At 41.4% G+C, this 20,901-nt stretch overlaps 1 protein-coding gene across 4 annotated transcripts in view; it reads right to left on the bottom strand.

Moving 5' to 3' along the window:
- PIAS1 (protein inhibitor of activated STAT 1) overlaps nt 1-20,901 on the bottom strand; it is a 62,100-nt gene that overhangs the window by 11,486 nt on the left and 29,713 nt on the right. For all 4 annotated transcript variants that reach the window (XM_061371137.1, XM_061371139.1, XM_061371135.1 and 1 more), the window contains 6 exons: nt 10,675-10,759; nt 10,009-10,056; nt 8,657-8,747; nt 8,297-8,431; nt 5,086-5,191; nt 3,562-3,635 (listed from right to left, as the gene is read on the bottom strand). In XM_061371137.1, the coding sequence (XP_061227121.1) occupies nt 3,562-3,635; nt 5,086-5,191; nt 8,297-8,431; nt 8,657-8,747; nt 10,009-10,056; nt 10,675-10,759 (539 nt within the window). The remainder of the gene's footprint in view (nt 1-3,561; nt 3,636-5,085; nt 5,192-8,296; nt 8,432-8,656; nt 8,748-10,008; nt 10,057-10,674; nt 10,760-20,901) is intronic.

Here is a 20,901-nt window from a genome sequence, read left to right on the forward strand (position 1 = left end):
CTGCAGGAGGTGCTGTATGTGCCATGTGTTTGGCACCCCCTCCCCCAAAATCCATGACCAAGCACATTATTTCTATGCCATTGTCAACCCCCAACAAAGCAAGGCCCCCTGATCCATGTCTGTTAGGAATTCTTATCTCCCAGATGGCAGGTCAATGGCTCATTTGTCTTCTGGGCACAGTAAGAGTCTCCTAGTTTAGCGAGGATCAAGAGTAAGGGTACCACAGATAAAATCTAGATGCTTCTGTGTGATGCAAAAGAAAACTAAGGAAGGTCAAAGCCACGTGCTGCAGGAAGAACACAAATACCTGTCTCCTGAGAAAAAAAGCAGACTTAAACCAGAACATTTTTTGGTATAAAACCTCTTAATTTCTAGGCAGCGCTTGGATTTAACAGAAGCCATACACATGCAGATGGAATCAGCATACTCAGTGTTAACAAGTGGATGCCTCCTTTCCCATTTTTGGCATTGAACCTCCTGGATCAGCTCTGCCGTGCTGGCCAAGCTGTGTCAGAACCGACAAAAGAAAAGGTCATAAAAGAAGGGATGCATCCCAACTTGTGAAAAACTGTTTCCCAACACCGTTACTGTTTTGATTCCTGCCTGTCGGCAGCCAAAGACACACTGCCTTCACTGCTTTTACAAGCATACAAAACACTGCTATCTGTTCATGCTAAAATATGCACCTAAACCAGGAGCTGAGGAATTGTAAACAAAGCTGCAAGCCCTCCAGGAACATGCTGCATTTGGAATTTTTGTTCACTTCAATATCTGATCCGGCTGCAGAGCCTGTGGAGTTATTTATTTTCCTTTCAAAGGAAAAACAAGACCATGAATTCAAGTGTCTTCCTGACATACAGCCCCAGCCCTGCCCATTTGCTGGTGTATCTCGGATGGATGCAGGCAGCAGTTAAGGCCAGCTTTTTCAAACGTACTCCATGGGCTGGGAGGGAGAGGAGGCCTCTGTGCTAAAAAAAGCTCAGCAGCAAAACAAAACACGGTCAGAGGAAGCTGCCTCGCTCTGTGCTTTACTTTGAGGGCAAAAGAGAGGTTCTAAAGTCTAAACCTTCCCTGCCCAGGTAGGCAATTTCACTGAGTTTATTGAAGTACACACACAAGAGATTCGCCCCCCTGACAAAGGAGATGGGAGAACAGCAGCTCCCATTAACAGAGCTGAAGATGCACCGTTCTGTCATTTTTGGTTGTGCTGTTGGAGACCAAATCAGTGTTTTCAATGTGGACTTTCAAAGCATACGCTGTGCATTCAAGCATTAGAAAGGAAGCACAAAATATTGACCAAAAAATTCTCCCTGAGCCAAATGCTTACAAATGAGCAAGTAAAAATATGGGAGCTATAACAGAATTACATTCAGACCCGAGGACAGTCTGAATCATCCTAATAACATTTCTATTCATAGGCCAGGTTGAAAGGTACAGCCTCTGAACCAACGAGCTCTTGCAATGATGGATTATTCCAAGAGCTACAGTGAAATAAGACAGCACTGAGTGAGGAACATGCTGGAAAAAATGTCAAGTGTGTAGGTTTTGTAGAGAACAGAGATAAATGCACTCAAAATAATCTGCTATAGACTTTGTTTTGTATGCCTATCAAAGTAGTAGTGCATTTCAAAGAGGAAATACTGACAGGGGTAGGACTTCTGAAGAGCTACATCCTAACCTCTGATTCCTGTTTTGGTTTTACCCCTGGCAGGACTCTGAGAAAGCAAAGTTGAATTTGACATCTTTAGGTATAAGCAAACTTGGGAGTTTTACAAGCAGTGTTGTAGAGGATATTCCTGCTCTAACACTAACTCATCTGCATCACAGTCAGTAAGGAGATAAAAACGCATGTAAAAGCACTGCAGAAGAACTTTTACCAGTAACAGAGGCAACTGAGACAAACAGAAATGTGTCAGAACATTCCCATGGAATCATCTATAAATCAAAACAGGCGCCTCAAGTGGCAGCTCTGACAAATCAGGTACAAGTGAAGTAAAAATCTGTAGCTCCAAGACGTATGAAGGTTAGTTTAAGATAATGAATTAATACACAGGCACTTCCGCAGACATTTAATTCTTACTAACAGATTACTATTTTTGCCTGTACTGGAAACTCATTTTAAATGGTAAAACCATTGTGCCTAAAGAGTAACAGGGAACCCAGCAGGGCTCTCGTTGTGCTTTCTAGAACAACAAAGCCCTAACAGCACAACAAGAATTCAGCTATGACAGCTCAGCAAAAGCAGCTGCCAGGTGTGGACCTGAAACACTCCAGTGCTCTGCATCTGCAGCAGTTTTGATGCGGCATGTTTCATGGGTTTGAAATATTACAGGTTCTGAGGTTCTAAGTTTACAGATCAAGATATTATTTGTAAATGCAATCCCTTTATTTTTCTTACATGAGTTTTATCTTCCTTATAAATGTGTTATTAGTTAGCATCAGTGCTGATATGGAGAAAGTCTTAAGATTGAAGATCTTGAAAATACCACATTTAAGGATTTACAATAACCTAATGCATATACAAAAAGCAACCACAATGTCAAATATGCTTCTTCTGAAGCAAGGCTTATCTATCTAAAAGGTTTCTCTCTTCACACTGGGAAAGTTTAAAAACATACTAAATTACTTGAGAAATAAGCTTTAATTCTGCAAGAATAAAGCTAGTTTTCTTCCTAGATTTCAAAACTGAAAATTTCACGTCAAGCTTGAGCAGATTGAACCGAACCAGGAAACAGATGTATCCTTCAAAAGAGGTTAAAAAGCTATACTGCAGTAAAGATACCGCGTCAGTCACTACAGACAGCGAGTATTCTGAAGGTGCATGGGACTTGAAACAAGATCAAAAAAGCACACATAGTATTAATGTTGTGCAGTTTACCCGTGATAACATAAACCCGGGTATGAACTACCACTTACCTCTGTATCTGCTTGGTTAAAAAACAAGTGTAGGTCAAGATAAAGTACATCTCTGCCTCTTCCACGTTCAGAGAATCCCAGGTTGGAAGGGACTTCAAGGATCACCTGATCCAACCTTTAAGGTCCAACCTTCCATTCAGTGGAACTGTACTGTCCCACTTCAAAGTTGGAATAAATCCTGTCTGACCAACCTCTAGGAGACTGCTTCAGTTTTAATCTAACATTATTAAGTGCTCAAAGTGTACATCATATCATCAACTTCACTTAAAAGATGCTCAATTCTTTGACTGCAGACACTGGCTGAAGAGTGATTTTCTATCGGCAGATTCACTTACCTTTGATTCCACTGAAAGCGGTTTTATCATTACCAAGGACACAAACTGCACACTCTGATGATCAAGTGACAGATTTAAATGTATGCTTACATACACTTTTGAACAGCATTTTCAAGTTAATGGAATACTCATTTTCTCAGGGGGATATCACGTGCTTAAGCACAGTGGCAGGTACCTTCCACACTGGGTCCCTCTCCCCACAAAGCTAATACACAGGCAAACACAAGATAACCTCTACTGAATAAATGTCCCAGAACAGCCACATTTTGATCAGAATCAGTTTTGAGGGACTAAAAACCACAAAACTTACTGGACAAAGGAGAGAAACTCTTAAGCTTGTTGTTGCAATTTCACTGTCTGGATCGGCAGTCAGTTTCTCTTTAACTGTTATTGGAAAGAAGAAAAGGTTTATTTTACAGATGATCTCAAACACGAATTGGATGATAGAGAAATAAACCCAGTCTGAAACTTTCAGTTTGCCATAGGCACTGGAAGCAAGCAGCGGTGACCATTGTTTCAGGCTCACACAATAAGTATGTATCCTAAGCAGTCTCTACTCTTTAGAAAGACCATAAATGACAAGATTTAAGAAAGTGAAAAGCAGAAAAGCTCATGTTAAACCAAGATCCCTAGAAAATGTATTTATACAGAGATGTCTCTTCTCATATACATGCAACTTTGTGCTTGACAGTTATTTAAAATCTACCAACAAGATGAGCCACATTGACTTGACTGTTAACTCCAGGCACATTAAAAATGTGTTAGTAACTCCCACGTGGACAAGCACCACTGGAAACCTCTGAAATACTCATCAAGCAACGCTGTGATTTAAAATTGACGAGCAAACTGAGAAATAGGCTATCAGAAGTACCCTGACAAAATCTGAGTTTTAAATAACTGCAGTGAAATATTAGCACTGCAGAAGTCTTTCATCTCAACCCATCCTCTGCTTAAGGACTGGTTTATGTGCAGTCATTTGCTACATGAACAAGTCAGCTCCATGTTCCTCCTGCTCTGTGAACTGCTCCTACACCCTCATTCTCACCCTGTATACACAGGAAACTCTACATTTTTGTGCATACAAATCACCATTCTGCATTAGCACAAGCTAATGCCATCGCTGTGTACCACTGGCTTTACAGCATTTACTGGTGGGCTAATTCCTTCCCTTTCGGAGCAGGTCCTGTGCTGTGTACAATGCACATTATCTGAGTATTAAAGAGTATGACCCACAGCTGTCAGGTGCTGCATTTTCACCCTCTTTCCCAAAAAAAGCAGGTTTTGCTTGCATTTTTCTTACACAAACTTATACCAACATGTACTAGTCAGAGACAACAGTAAAGCAGGAAACCTCACACTCAAATTTGGAAGGGGGATGGGAGGAGCATTGTGCTGGACACTCTCTAGCAGCCCCCTCCACAACATCGTGCCAAAGGAACAAAAACTGTGTGGATGGTGACTTTCCTCCAGTATGTCGGCATCAAGGTTCGTATCAGGCACTTAGTCCAGCCTTGCTTGAGGTACTGAATTACCGGTTAACTATATAAATACAGTTGTCCTATTCTGAGGAAACAAAGCCAGTATGGCTGAACTGAAAGAGATTCTCTTGCATTTTTTCCCTTCACAGTGTCAACAGGGTTCCTGGCCTGGCTCCTAGTACAAACAAAAGCCTCTGAGTCTTTCAACTGGAACTGAATACAAAGAACACCACTATCAGATTCTCAAAACCCAGAGAACTGTAGGAAGTCCAAACCTCAGTTAGCACAGTCCTATTTCAAACCTCCTGTTACAAAAGCTATTTTTCTTTTTGAAACAAGTAGTACATCAGACATACTTAGTGCTCTAGAATGATCAGGGTTCCGTATTCCTTTTGCTCGCAACCTCTGCAGTAACACCGTCGAGGACAGCTGCTTTACCAGATAGACTGCCATGGAATAGTTCTAGAAAACAGAACAAAAGATCAAAGTAAGAACTGTTTTAAGCAAAAGACAGCTTGTAGTTTGTACAATGCTTATGCAATTTGTTATGTGATTACAGGGCACTGTGTTTTTAAAGCAGTTACAAGACTTTAAATGGCAAAGTTTTCAGACTAGAGAAAACCCATTTTGCTTCAGAAAGTTCACAGGGCTGGAGCCTGAGAGATGCAACAATAGTGACTTCACGCTTCACTGGTATTAGATTGAGCTGCAAACCAAGCTATTAGAACAGCATTTAGGGCACTTCTGGAAGTTTTACATTTAACATGGGACATGCAGTTAACAGCCCGTTTAAGGGTATTTTTAAACCAGTAACATCGGGTACTGCAGTTTTGGCAATACAATTAAGGGAGGTTGTCAAATCAAATACAATCAAAACTTCTTTATTTTTTTATTTTAAGAAAAGCTTAGCTTGTTTTCAAACAGGGAAATCAGCAGTGATGCCTCTTCAAAAGCAAAACATAAAAGGATTTATCATCTGCGGTACTCCCTACTCAGTCTGGAAGCACTCTTCAACCTTCTTTTTCTTATCTTTCTGCACTTTCTGTCTATGAAACGCTAGCCTCGCTGCCAAAGCTGAACAGGAGTAAGGCAGGTAAAGAGATTGAGAGCTCAGTGGGGTCAAGATGTACTCTAGTGAATACAGACTAAGCAGGCAAGAAGTCAGTGCTCCCAGCTGCCTGTCCTTTCCCTCTGGAAAAGGTTTGGTCACTTCCCCCATCACTCTCAACACAGCCCATAAGAACATTCCCTATCAGTGTCAGTAAAAAGCTGTGGATGTTCACTTCTGCCACTACAGAAGATAATCTGGCACACAAGCAGGTCACATGCAGCCTTAACATGGACTCTGCCAGCTCCCCTGTACACGGGTAAGGCTTCCTCCAAGGGATGAGCAGGAGGGCAGAGTCCTCCTCCTGGCATCGCTGATGGATCTCAAACCACAGCCTGGGATTCGGGAAGCTCTCATTTTTCTTGTAAGCTCCTAACAACAGCAGGTAATAACTGTCTGCCTGAAAATGTGATCTTGCATTAAGCATCCATCACCCCTCTCTGCCCCCACCCCCAAACCGGAAAGGACAAGATTTGTGTTCTCACATTAGGGTACATCAATTACTTTTCAATATAAGCAGTACTCACTAAACCCATAGCTGCACGGATACTCTTTAAATTGACAAATGAAAGGCTTCCCCAAGCTACTGTCATGCATGTTCCCACTAACAAAACAAACAAATCCATACAACTGTGACAACTACCATCCTTTATTTAGGATGCCACCCGAATCCAAAGCTGGGATTTCAGTAATCTATCTCACCATAAAACTGCACAAATTGAAGCAGCATCAGAAACACCCCATTTTAAATATTTTATTGTGACAATGACTGTTTCTCCCATCGTTAAAAACCACTACTGCTTTAACTTGCTTGCTTAATGCCTCAATTAGTATAGAAGTTAGAAAAATGCTAATTAACATTGTGAAATTATTTACCGACAGCTTGAATCTACAAAGCTAGGAACTCGCCCAAGGCAACTTGTACAGAAGGCTCTTGAAACAGATTGTGTAAAAATCACAATTATGACTTCAGGAAAGGTAGCGTACACCAGTTGAGACATGCAACTGGCTCTTAAGGGAAGGGGAGGAGGGGAATTCAAATGCAGTGCTAGACAGGCACATCCAAATAGAAAGCAATTCCTCACATTCAACTGCCAAGGTCTCGGACAATCACTTTAGGAAGAGCCTGAGTGGGGATGTTCTGAAGGGCATCTAATTCTCATCTAATACATCAAGAATTAGCCGCTCTCTCCGGTTTTGTTTTGCAAGCTAGAGATTAGCCAATACGGGTTTTATAACTGGAATATCCATGAAGCCTGAGAAACCACCTAGTTCACAAGAGACTGGCTTAAAGTCCACACAGGCTTGTGACATGTCTTTGCCCTCAACCCTCACCAGTATTCTTAAGCAAGAGTGCAGCCCTGTATTCAGAGCAATAGCCAGGATTCACCAACTTCCATGCAGGCACTTCCACAATGTAAACCAGAGCGGGTTCATTTTTAAAGGCTCATTTCTGATACCTGCAGTTCTCATTAGGTAAGAGAAGGCTTTTAAAGGAAGAATTCATCCATCATTTATACTCAATCTGAATGGAGACTGTTTTACGCTCCACAAGAAATCCATCATGAAATACCGCCGTGATGTTTTACAACTGGCTATTGTGCATGAATGGGCTGTAAGCATTTTTCCACACTGGTTCAGGAATCCTGGGCTTTGCACACTGACGAATTCTTGGACAAGGTTTCATCTCAGGACAATTCTCGGGCCTTCTGAAAACAGGATGGTTGCAACGGCAAAGCCGCTTTTTCAAGTACATGTTGGCCCTATGCTGCACAACCAGCACATTTTTTGCCATCAGTGAAAGCAGTGCACTAATTCATGGACTAATTTATTGAAGTAACTTTTGCAGCATGTTCCAGATTTAATTAGTCCAGTGGAACATCAGCAATTTTATAATACCACTCCCAACATCCTCCCCACAGACACAAAGTTATAAAACCACGACTTTTTAAATATTAAGTATAAGGGTAGCAGTTGTGAGAAGAGAAACGTAAAAAGAGCAAATTAAATCTCTTGGGCCCTGCTGAGTTGCTGGGCTTTGTGTCCACATTTACAGTTAGGAAAGACCACCCTGTACTGGATGTCATGTGCTAGATACAAGTTGAAGCCAAGATAAGGTTTGTTAAGACCCTAAAATCAGGCAAACCTTGTAGTGTGAAGTTAAATATGCAAAGAAAAGGTTTATGGGATGGCTTGCTCTTATTATCTTCTCGGTGCTCAGAGACGGGGGGGCAAGGGTAAAAAGGGAGAGATCACACCAAAATATTTGAGGGCTACTGCTCGAAGGGAGCACGTCCTATCTGCCTAGCATAAAGTAATACAATCAAAAGGAAGAGTCTAGTGCAAAACCATCAAGGATTTTCTGCACAATTAAATCAGCTTATCTTTCAGATCTTTCCAACAGATGCCAAGGCAGAAACTAATAGGCTTTAAGCAGCATGATGCACCAAGTTACTTACTCTTCCAATTTCTGCAGTCCATGAAACAACGATTGTGTTTGGTACCGTCGTAGACAACCTGACGAGTGAGGTAATGTTGATTGGTCGGCTGGGTCGCTTTGGTTCAACACCATTTTTGGTTGGTGGAAGATAGCCCTAGAAATCAAAGTATTTAATCCCTCAGCAAGAAACAGATTCAATACTGCTTTTGCCAGTTTCCCCTCTTACCACAACCCTGCCCTGATAAAAGCTGGGTCTCACCTGAACTGTGCTCCCTCTTCAATTTAAGGAGAGAGATACCAGACCATAAAAGCTGATTTCTGACAGACAGACCCTAATAATGCTATCCAAATGTATATATCAAAATAACACTTTACTTACTGGAAGGCTGCATGGTTTCCCATTTACTTTCACACACAAATTGGGTGGGAAGTGATCTTCTTGTGGACAACTGGTTTCCGATAAGCAAAACCTAAAAGCAAAGAAGTTCTGTCATCCTTCACTTTTGAAGTGATTTAAAAATCATCTCTTTCTGGAAGGAATGTCTTTTCCTCTGAGTTATGACAGCGTGACAGATCTTGCTAAACACAGCCCTCAGATTAGCTGTAGCGATCATTAAGCAGGAAAGCCCCCCAACATTACAGGTTTGGATTAAGATGGTTGTAGGTTCCTCCTCAGATTTCTTGAATTCCTCAGACTTACTCATTGTGATCTGCAGGTTCCTGTTACATGAGACAGATCATCCCAATTTCTTTCCTACCAGCTCTCCAGCCTGACCTCTTGATAAAAGCCCAATCTCTTCAACTCCCCCTCCTCCAGCTTTAGTAAAGCAGGCAGCTGTTCAGCCACAGCATCAGATGTTATCCTTGTGCCTATGTCAAGCCTCCTACAAAAGTTCAGGCAGTTTTATTTATTTACTTAAGTTCAGGCTTATTTGCTGCTGGAACTAAAGTAAGACACACCCTTCCTTGTCCTACCAAATGTGTGTAGGCCAAGCCCGTAGACAATAGGCATTCAAAGGACCTAAAAGAGCCTCTTACAGCTCCACTGGATTTCTTCCAGGGGACCTGTGCCATCCATGCAAACGTACCATCACATCAGGGTACGGCTACTGAACCCAGCTAACAGGCTGCTGCTCTCAAAGAGGGGGAGCTACCTTCTGTCCCTCTGTTCCCTCATGTCCTCCTCACTGCTTTGTCCATCTCACCCCACACCAAGCCAACCCAACTTGCTGATCAGCAGAAGGTATCCCAACAAGCAAGACTCAAAGCAGTTGCTTTCTGACTGGCAAGTTACAGCTCACCACACAGGCATGACAGCGGGATGAAAGGCAAGACATATGTTTTTGACAGGAGCAAAATCCAAGTCAGCTGTGCTCACAGCCCTCCATGGAATTACAGGGATACATAGGATTTCATCAACTTACATTTGTCAAAACCTCTAAAATAACCTACAGGTTAAGCCCCAGTAATCTACCATGTATGTTATCTATAGGCTCCATGAAGTGTTCTGACATGCCAGGTATCAGGCCACCAGCAACTTTTGGAAAGCTGCATGTAACAGGGACGAGTAGCTAAGTCTGCCCTTTTCAAAGCAGCTGACAGGAAGTTTTCCTCAGGAAAACAACAGGATGAGACTCTCCTCCACAAAGGAAAGCCTGACCTACTGGGTAGCAGAGATCTCATGTATTTTGGAAAACAACAGCATCAAGGACAGGCGATGCAAACACATACCTTAGCTGGACCTGTACTGTGAAGTCACATTTGGTCCCAGAAATATCCCTAGAAATAGCAGAACACGGGTTAAAACATACTGTTTACACACAGGTTCATCAATGCTTTCTCCGACTTTGCTCTAAGTTCAATGAATTTAAACCACACTTTCTCGTATATGCAATGCATACCACTCTTCCCTTCTGCTCAGTCAAATCACCACTCTCAATACACATTAAAAGGTCTATTTTCTATTAGTCAAAGTAAATCTACCAACTGCATTCTCACCTGAGCTCTGTAACTTCTTTTTGCTTTGTACAGCATAAGGAAAACTGATGGGTCATCATGAAGTACCATCTTTATAGTGACTAAACACAGAACTTGACAAAGGATCTGACAAAGGATCTGACAAAGGGCTGCACGAAGGAGAGTTATATATTTCTACAGCACTTCGTGCAAGAGAAACCTACCCAACAGTCACTGGACAGTGGTGGTATTTCATTCTCTCTTCCTCATCCTTTTGCTCTCCATCAGCTTACGTATAAAGGAGAAAAGAATTCCCCAGAAGAGGGAATCTACACACACACCTGTGTTCTTTAAGAACCCGTTTCAAAATGAAAGACAGGATAACCTAGTTCCTTGGCTTATCTCTTTCTATTTAAATGCCATACTACTGATCAGACTCACATTGAACTGCTGATTTGCTGCACTTGCTGTGGCGTCAGTGCAAACGCAAAGCAGGTTTCTCGAAAGCGCTGGCTGTTATCTGAGGCTGGAAGGAAACAAGAGATCATCACTTTACAAACACCAAATGGAGAATAATTAACAGAACATCTCCTTTCATTTAAGTGTCAACATATACACATAGAGTTTATAGCAAGCCCAACAGTACAACACACATCTGTTTCTGTAAAGAATTTTAGAGCCAACAAGAAAGTTGCCATTTCAACCCTCCTGTAAATAAAAATACAATGAACAAGCTCTATATGCATAGAAAGCAGGCATTTAAAAAAGTGATACAGATAACAGCAAAGCTGAGACAAATCAGCTCACGACTTTCCATCAGTCATGGTAACTTAACGCTAAATGTTCTTTGATATCAGATTAAAATAGCCTTAGGAATTCTCATCAATCACTTTTTTATTTCCTTTAACACAAGAGATCATGGATTAGCCTCTGAAAGCAGAGAGTGATCGAGAAGTGCAACACACACAGAGTTAAATGCACCAAATACTGAACATGCAAACAACTCATGAGATACACAAGCATGAAATCTGGTTTTAGAGTCCTTCAGCTCTGTGCCACAGTGCTCCATAGCGCATCAAGCACCTGCTGAAAACCAAAGTAATGTTAGATACCTCCCAGACAGTGCTTGTATCTAAATCACATCCCTTCCCCAGGGCTGCGGGCACCACTGCAGTACACAACCACACACACTGGCAATGAAAATGGCTTTTCTGAAAAACAGAATTACATTTAAAGGAAGAGCATCTCCCCAGACAACAGTCCAACATGCCCATCAACACACGCAGTAAAGCCGTGAGAAGCTTGCCATTCCATTTCATTATTCCCAATAATGTTATAAGGTTATGAATAACTATATTGTGTATTAAACACTGGGTAAATTCATCATTTTTTGTTTTACTATAACCCACTTCCTGACTCATCCCTGACTGACAGATGAGTGACTACTTCGGGGTGATACTTCAGAGACTTTCTTAAAAACAGCATGTGGTAGGTTGGAACCAACAATAGAAAAGACATTGACTTTATATAAATATTAACAGCAGCAATCTCACCAGATTACATTTATTTCTTTCTCGTATGACAATGCTGAGAGATCTGTACATTTTATTACATTATATGCAACAACCACACGCAGTTCATTATCAGTTGCTCAAAAGCCAGATGAACAGATAATATAGACCAAACAGCAACCTCTGTGAAAAACCTATTTAAAAGCATCCAGTTATATAAATGTTTGTATTTTATATGCATATATTTCTTCTTTTCCTCAATAATAAGCTGTACTGTAACGTCCAAAGCAGCATCCGGGCTGAGGTGCAGCCTCGTGTTACTGTTCAGATGCTCATGCTTACAGTACCCTGCTTCTATTTTTACTTTAATACCTTTTCGACTACACTTCTTCAAGTGAGAACCACGCTGAGCCTCAGACAACTGCCACTTGTGGTACCACAGTGCAGGGATTTGCAGGAAATATAAGCACAATGTATACAATTAACAATGAAAACCCATAACAATATTTGGTCTTCAATATCATTTTGTACCTATTTTTAGCTATAAATGGAAGGATCAGAACCATGTACTGTACTCAACAGAAGAATTAGCAAAGTCAATGCGCTGCAGACCAGAGAACTGAATGAACTCAGTTATTCTTTCAGATTTTTACAGGATTAAATGCAGCCTTATTCTGTTGGGTTTATTCTCCTCCCATGTGTTGTTTCTTTACCCTGGAAATTGTCAGCTCTGGCTTTATTAGAAACTGTCTGGAAGGTCTTTGTGAACTTTTGTTGTGAACTCCACCACCTTTAATTAAAGGACAAAGCTGCTGAATGTTTAACTTTCATTTGAAACAATTATCCAAAGATGCTAAACAACAGCTACCAAAAAAAAAAAAGAAGGCCTAGGCCCACATTTCCCAAGCAATCTTTCAACTGCTCATCTTTCTGCTTGCTTTGCTTTCGCAGCATCCTCAACTGAAAGAATCAAGCATGTGATACAGGAAACAAACAGGAGGAATTGAAAGTCACTGCACAGCAGGAAAACTATGGCACAGGGAATTACGGTGGGATGACTGCCACAACTGGAGTTTTCCTCTATTTGTTACTGGCTGGTATTAATGCAAGATGTATTTTTGTCACACAGTGATGTGTGATATTGAAAAGTGGGGGTCTAAGTTCTATGTTCAGTTTCATCATGCTCTTGCATGATTTACACATTACAAAGGCAGAAAATTCGGAAGTACATTCTTCAGGGCTGACACGGGAGCTTTGTAATTCCTGTTTTCTTCAGGAGCTGTGGCTGTAGCACATCTATAAGGTAGTAAATAGCTTGAATCAAAATCTTTACAAAAGAAATCGCCACTTCAAACTCATAGCCATTAAAATACCAGAGAAACACCGCTAAGCATTACCAGTATCTGCATTGTGCACATGGCAGTGAATGAAGTTACTCTTAACTAGAATCCACCTAAAATGAAGAAAAGGGAGGTGAGGTGTTGGAGTTGGGGGAGGCTGGTTGGCTTCAACACTATCAGTTTAGACTAAGAACAAAAAGGCTCCCAACATTTCCTCTTCTGCGGGCTATTAACTTCATAGAATCCCAGCCTGGTTTGTGTTGGAAGGGACCTTAAAGCCCACCCAGCTCCAACCCCTGCCACGGGCAGGGACCCCTTCCACTGGAGCACCTTGCTCCAAGCCCCTGTGTCCAACCTGGCCTTGAGCACTGCCAGGGATGGGGCAGCCACAGCTTCTCTGGGCACCCTGTGCCAGCGCCTCAGCACCCTCACAGGGAAGAGCTTCTGCCTAATGTCTAATCCAAATCTACCCTCTTCCAGTTTAAAGCCACTCCCCCTTGTACAATCACTACATGCCCTTGTAAAGAGCCACTCTCCAATACCCCTTCTTTTCATATGCACTCATCTTAATAACTGTAAGCCAAAGTCTATGAGCTGATAGATCAGTGGTCTTCAGTGACTGGAGATATACTTCATCACATGCTGCTTGATGTTTTCTTTGCTGCAAACCAGCATTAATATACACATGCCATGTTGCCAATACATTGCTTTTGTGTACAAGCAATCATTGTGATTACCACGGGAGCATGGCCAAATTGCAAAGAAGGAAGAAACAACTTGTTAATTAAGAAAAGATGATCCAAAAGCCAATCAAAATATTTCAAAACTCTTGACAGATCGAGAAGTAGAGACAAAGAAAGGCAGACAAGAAGCTACCTTACTCTAAACTATGGTCAGGCTCTTCAACTAGCTTTAGGATACAGCTCTAACACCTTGGATGTGGAACTAACTGGACAAAGCAAATTTTACACCAATTGCCCAGTTCAGTGTGTGCTACCACATGTAAATCTAGCCTTTAGGAACAGGCACATTTCAGACCATTATAAAGATATAATTTTAATCTTTACATTCAGCATGATATTAAGAACTGGCAAGAACAAACTATGCAAACAACAAACAGAATCAGTTTAACACAGGCACAAAAGGACTTGTAAAAGAGGCCAGGAACAACAGTGAAAATACCAGGCTATCACATTGGAAAGCACAGCTAAGTTTTACAAGGGCTGTGGTGGTTAAAAGCATTACTTCCCTTTTCCAGCTCTCGGCTGAACCCCACCATTGCCACTCTACCACCAAGACACCAGGCTAACTTCCCACCACCTGTGCCAGGGAACCCACTCCATAGCAGTGTTGGCAGCCAGGTGACCAAAAGGAAGGGAGGGCAAAATACACCTTCCATTACAAAGGCATGGGAAGTTAATTCAGTTAAATATGGCAAGGAAAAGTCAACAGCATTGTAAAGACTCTTGCTGCACTTGAAAACCAACTGCCTGCTGACTTTGCTGCCTCACCTGCAAAAACTAAGGCTGTGAAAGCGTTTGTTATGGGGAGTATGAGGGACACGAAAGGGGCAGGTTAGGGAGGAAGACCTTGTTTGTGCCTCTGAGGCTTGCCTAAGAGGAAGGAGAAATGCAGCAAACCGAGCCAAAAGCATCCTCTAGAAGAGAGATGAAATATGTTTTCTCTTTGTGGTTTTCTCTAATCTACTCCCATATGGTTTTGCTCAATCTTTTCATACCCATATCTATTCTTCTTAGACCTATTTATCCTACAAACAATGCACAAGAATTTCAACAAAACACATGAAACAGAGCTAATGTAGCAGCTTCACTATTAAATGCTAAGCTTACCTATGACTATATAAACTCCTCTACTTCCAAGGACTTCAGACTTCTTAAGGAAGAGACAGTGGAAATCTGGAATTTGAGAGTGTAGAAAAGCTAACAGATTTCTATTAGTTCATCTGCTGTATCTGCTGTGTTTAACACCACCGAACAGATCCTGGCAAGTCAAGCACATCATCTCCTTTCAAAGTTCTGGAGGATGATTAAAACCAGAAACACACAAATATAGAGTTTTCTACAAGAAAATCATTTTGATGGCAACCAACGCCCTGCAAACAACTATTATTATTTAACAAAAGGAAGGCAAAAATAGATCTGCAGTTGAAAACTGAGTGGATTAAAATAGACTTTCTAATCTAATAAAGCTGGAATCTAGCCAGGAGAACAGAGTTAATATGAATATTCTTAAAGTTGCCAGGAATGGGTTTGGGGGGTTGGGTTTGGGGCTTTTTTGTTAACTATGAATTATAAAGTTTTATAACCTGTTCTTCAGCACTCTGCAAATGGTACAGAGTCAGAGGATTAGTCAGGAGTGGTTCACAGGCCACGTCTCCTTTGCAACCTCAACAAGGAGGTACAGTCCACCAATGTCTAATGGACTTTTTTCATTTACATGTAAAGAACCCAAAGAGAGTCACTGAAGAATAAATGCCACGAATCACAAGCATCACTTTACCTGGCTGCTAAAAACCTGCCTGCATAATTCACAAATCTGAAAGGGCAGGTTTTGAAAGTATAATAAAAAGCTTTTCAAGCAGACCTGGGTAATTAAATGTGTGTCAACAAGGAGAGTTTCAGACAAGATGCATAAAATCCACTTCTCATCTTACCAAAATCACACTGGTTTTGAGGGGGTGCTGGAAGGGGGTGGGCAGAGGGGAGTATCTGCTACTTCTTCATTCATCCAGCTTAAATCCAGGAAAGGTAATGAATAAAATCTGCATTTCCTTGTAAACATGTACATACACTCGGTGGACCAGCACAAGCTCGGGTCTGTTGTCTCTGCAGGTCCCCAGCGTTAGCACAACACAGTCTAAAAAGCCTAAAATGCTGCAGAAACATTACAGAGCAGTTTCTTCCTCACAGCTATTTCTTCTTACCAATTCACTATCACCACGCTTTCCTGCATTATTCCATGCTTACCTCACTCAAGCAATGATCCAAACAGCATATGGGATTGGTATACATTAAGTGAGAGTGACCCAATTATGCAGTGCAGGTTGTATATTTTGTTAAGACATTGCACATGAGTAATGAGTTTTCCAAATTTCAGCAAAACCTATTTTAATACATGACAGTAGCACTCACAGGACTAAAACACTTAAAATTCTACATGAATGTGCATATGAATTCTATACATCAGTGTGTATATAGATGACAAATATATTACTTATATAAGTAATAGTGATGCATAAAAAAACCCACCATTTCCTACCAATTTTCTTCTTTATTTTGGAAAAACCTGACAGAGCTGGAGTGAAAAAAGAGCCCAGCTTGAGTGGCTGCATTTTCTACAGCTCTAAAAATATTCTGTTCCACCTCACCAGTACCCAGGGCTAAAAATAGCCACACAATCTTTCTGCGGTAAAATACCTCTTGCTGCCTTGAGAAAAAGCCACTCTCTAAAGTTTCCATTCAACAACAGATACCTTCAAATCTTTAATGAAGCTGATGTTATCGTGTTGTTAAGGTGGTGATGCTTCCAAATGCAACTGCAGCTGACCATCATCCTGCCAATATACAATATAATCTTTTCCATCTATCATCACCGAGCACAGCTTATTAAAGAGTGCAGGGAATGAATTACCTTCTAATACAGAAAGATACGTGGACTAAAATTAAACTTGCACTTTACACAGCAGTAATTACCTAAGTTCAGGCCCTGAGAAAAGCTATCATTGAACTGGCCTATTACCAATGATTTCCAATAATAGCGTGTTTATTTCCAAAGGCAAAAATAGTTATGTTAAGTAAGAGTATCAGGGCTATAGCAGATTTTTGCTCCATGCTGTAAGATAAACAGGAGATGTCAAACTGGTTCTTCACTAAGAAATACAGAACATAATTTGGTAAGTCGAATTAGTCAAAAATCAGCCAGGAAAACCTAAGCATTGTAGAAGTTATCAGCCCAACACATCAATAACCCTGCTTATCTTTCCAAGATAGGTTAGATACCTCACGCTGCTGCAGCACAGACGTTCTGCTTTTTCTGTTAAACAACAGAAGGCATTGTATCAATTTATGTTCAGTCCTCTTTCAAATAGCACTGCTGAAAATTTCACACATTGCCTCCAAGCAAGACCAAAATGACTGCATTTAGATTAAGGCACAGAAAACATTTACCTTTGGAAAAGGTAAAATTCAGACAGGCTTTGAATTACGTTCAAATGCAGCAAAAGCCAGGAAATCCATAACACAATAATACACACATATAGCTCCTCATAATATAGTTTGTCCAAAACCTCTTGTATCAATCCTGAACAAGGTTCATTTATACAACTGCTTTTGGAGGTGAGATCAACTGCCTGTGTCCAGTACGTTGTAACAACTCTGTAGAAGCAGACACCAAGCAGCGAGATGGTGGGGGGGGAAGAGAAGATACACCATAATGGGGGATCTGAACATCTCAGGATGCATCATGAGCCCTTTTAAAGCCACCACAACTTACCAAGTTCCTGGGTAACGCAGGTGTTTATACATAAACACTTCCTTTCCATTAACCACAACCTCTGAGCACCAAGCTCCTGCCATCTCCTGGAATCAAGCAGTGGTACCTTTGAAATGACTACCCACCACACCCCAAATGGCCTGCTACCCATTAAATACACTCGTAGTGTGCAGTACCAGGTTCCTGGAAGACAGGAAAAGCCTCTTGCTAAAGGCCAGAGCAGCATCAGAACAGGCCGAAGCTGGACTCTGCACTCTGACCAGCTTCCTGCCCAACATCTAAGAGCAGGGCCCTGAAGAAGCAGTGGGCTTTGGGAGCTCAGTAGCACCGAGCTCATGCCCAGCACTACGAGAGATCCCAAATTCCCATTTCTGTTTTGTCACCTGCTCGCTGTGACACCTCGGCCATTTCACTCCATTTCAGCCATTTATCACAATGGATACTGCATGACTTTTAACATTTCAAAACACTTCAAAACTACTTGAAAGGAAGCTCTGTAGTAAACACACAAATCATTCCTTTCCTTGACAGCAGTGATTAGCTCTTAACCCACTTCCATGGGTTACAACTTCACTACGCACACACTGGATCACTGCGGAGTGGCAGTGCCGCACTCTTCACCTTAAAAGAGATGAAAAACGGACCTCAGGTTCTGGTCAGTCTGCTGCATTTATCACTTGAGACCTTTTCTAGGTTCTGCTCAACTTCAGCGTTACAGTTAACACTCAGAAGGAACAAGCAGAGCTAAACTGGGGGTGGGGAAGGCTGGAAGAAAAGAGACGTGAAGGAGCTTATTTGAAATAGTGCCTAAATATATATATGAAAATAGCCTGGAAATACTCCAAGGGCTACAATTAATGCATAAATATTACATATTTTATAACTGTCTATAATCTGGTGTATAAACAGAATAGATCAGCTGGAAACTGTGCAATTGGACAGAAATTTAGGTTTGGATTATTGTTTTTAATCAGTCATGTATAAGAGCATTTCTGAGCAATGAGGGTTTCTGAAGACCTTCAGTAAGCCTTAAGGGACAACTTCATGCTGACCTTCCATGCAAGAACACTCTGTGCTCCCAACCCACCTCTGAGAATACATCCACCTACTCCAGCACATCTGTTCCACCATTTTGCCAGAGGGAAGGAACACCACTGGATTCTCTGTACTCAAGTCACTTCATCTCTTTAGGCACCTAAATAGATGTCTCAGAACATAACTGCTGCCATTAAGGCTTGCAAATGTTAGCTTCTCTTCCTAAGAGCACTGGCAGCAAACACTTGGCATGAGCGGCACTAAAAGCTGGCACTGCCACATCCCTACACAGGGTCTCTGCTTCTAGCATGTTTTTGTTCTCAACAAGAAAGTATCAACTTTCACAATGCTAACAGGAAGGGTAAAATATAAGTTTAAGGTTCATGGTTTGATAACAGAGTCCCAGGATTAGCACACCCCATATCGTCTTTATCTAAAAGCCATCATAAAGGCAGATAAAAGTATCTCTAAAAGACGGAGCTACTGATGACTTCCAAGTTCCAGCAGCATTTCCAACAATTACTAAATGATTTCAACATCTTGGTTGTAAAAATACATACTGCCATAGCAGAGCTTCCTCTCTCACACTATGCAGGCACCACTGCTAGGCCTCAAGCTCTCCAAGCACTCCACAGGGGACACCACGCCAGGCTTAGGTTGGTTCACTGATTATTACGGATTACTCACATGCTTTTGAGTCAACCACGTGGTTTGCTGTAATTCCCTTTACTAAAAGCTTTAATTAGAATCATAGAATACCCTGGGTTGGAAGGGACCTACTGAGCCCAACTGCTTATGAAATTACCAGTTATCAAAAAGATATCCTAATTTGATCATGTAAAACAAAGTGGCTTCCTGGATCCATTCACATTAGAGCAGCAGTGTCTGAAAACATCCATATCCTGTAAGGTCCTGGAATTTGGGCAATCTCAGCTCTACGCATGAGGAGATTGAGCAATCTGCTAAAGAAAGCAATAATAAATTATACTCCTCTCCTTGCAGCACAAGAGCTACCCAGTTGGTTCAAGCTCTCTCAAAAGAAAAAGACTCTAGACTATGGAAAGATTCCCTATATATGAACTTGAGGCATACCACATGCAAATACAAGTGGAAGCCAAAACAAAGAAACTTAAGTGCACTGTAATTCTAGTTGAGCTGCAGCACATGAACAAGACAGAGCTAATATTTCAGCTGCTTCTTGCACAATTAGAAGCTGTAGAGCCGGAAGTCAGAAAGCTCAAGCCCACATTGAGAATATAGTGTTTTGTTGAACTTCCTCCCCCAAAGTACATTTAGAAAAATAATAAACACAGAAGACAGTAAAAGCGTGACTTTCATCTAAACCGTGGTACTGACTGCACACAGCAACAGATCAGCTTGCTGATACAGGGGAGGGAGAAACACTTGCCAAACTAAACCTTTCTAGATTCCAGCCTAGATTTCGAAGTGAATTGTTTAATTGTTCAACAGCTGCACCTTGAACTACAGGCACCCTCAAGATTTTAGGCAGATCAGGCGCAAGAGCCATCTTCAAGAAGGCAGCATGTCCAAGTAGCCACGATCCATCACAGTCAAAAAGAGACTCTCAAGGTAAATGCAAGTGAGAAGCACAAACACTGGTTGTAAGCACTTCATTCTTGAGGGCAGGCACCAGGGTTGAAATTCTGCTTCCTGAAATCCTGGTAAGATTAAGAAATTAAACTAAAACCTAACCAGATCAATACAAGCCTCACAAGAGCCATCAGAAGCTCCTTTCACCCAATGGAGCCAGTCTGGCAGCATGCTATCTGTAATTCTCTGCCTCCCCAAAACACTTGATGTTTGCCTCCTCCTTACCAGAAGCCTGAGACTTTGTCCTGGTTTTGGCTGGGATAAAGTTAAGAAACCCAATTTCCGTGGCTCAGATGCAACTTTCAATGTTGTTTTCCATATCATTTAAGCCCAAAGCACAGCAAACAAATTCTATGAGCACCTGTATGCCGTTCGGACAGCTTTTAGAAGAGCACCATAGCCCACAGCCTCTTAAATAATCCTTTAAACTGAAAAGGTTAATTTCCTCTTACAGGTAAGTAAAGGCCCATATCCTAGTTTAAATGGTTTCTGGAACAAGTACACAGCTAAAGCAATTAGGAATGCCATGTGCTGTAACAAGAAGTATTTTTAACATGTTGTTTAACTAATGTCCCTTCCATCGTCATTTGGCAAAATTCTGGTACTCGTTACTCATCTCCTAGCAAGCACATTTCACCACACAAAAGATCTTATCTGTG

This window comes from Neopsephotus bourkii, unplaced genomic scaffold (genome assembly GCF_033783945.1).
Source record: "Neopsephotus bourkii isolate Nb327-2 ecotype Australia unplaced genomic scaffold, CSIRO-AGI_Nbou_v1 NB_1572, whole genome shotgun sequence".
Lineage (NCBI taxonomy): Eukaryota > Metazoa > Chordata > Aves > Psittaciformes > Psittacidae > Neopsephotus > Neopsephotus bourkii.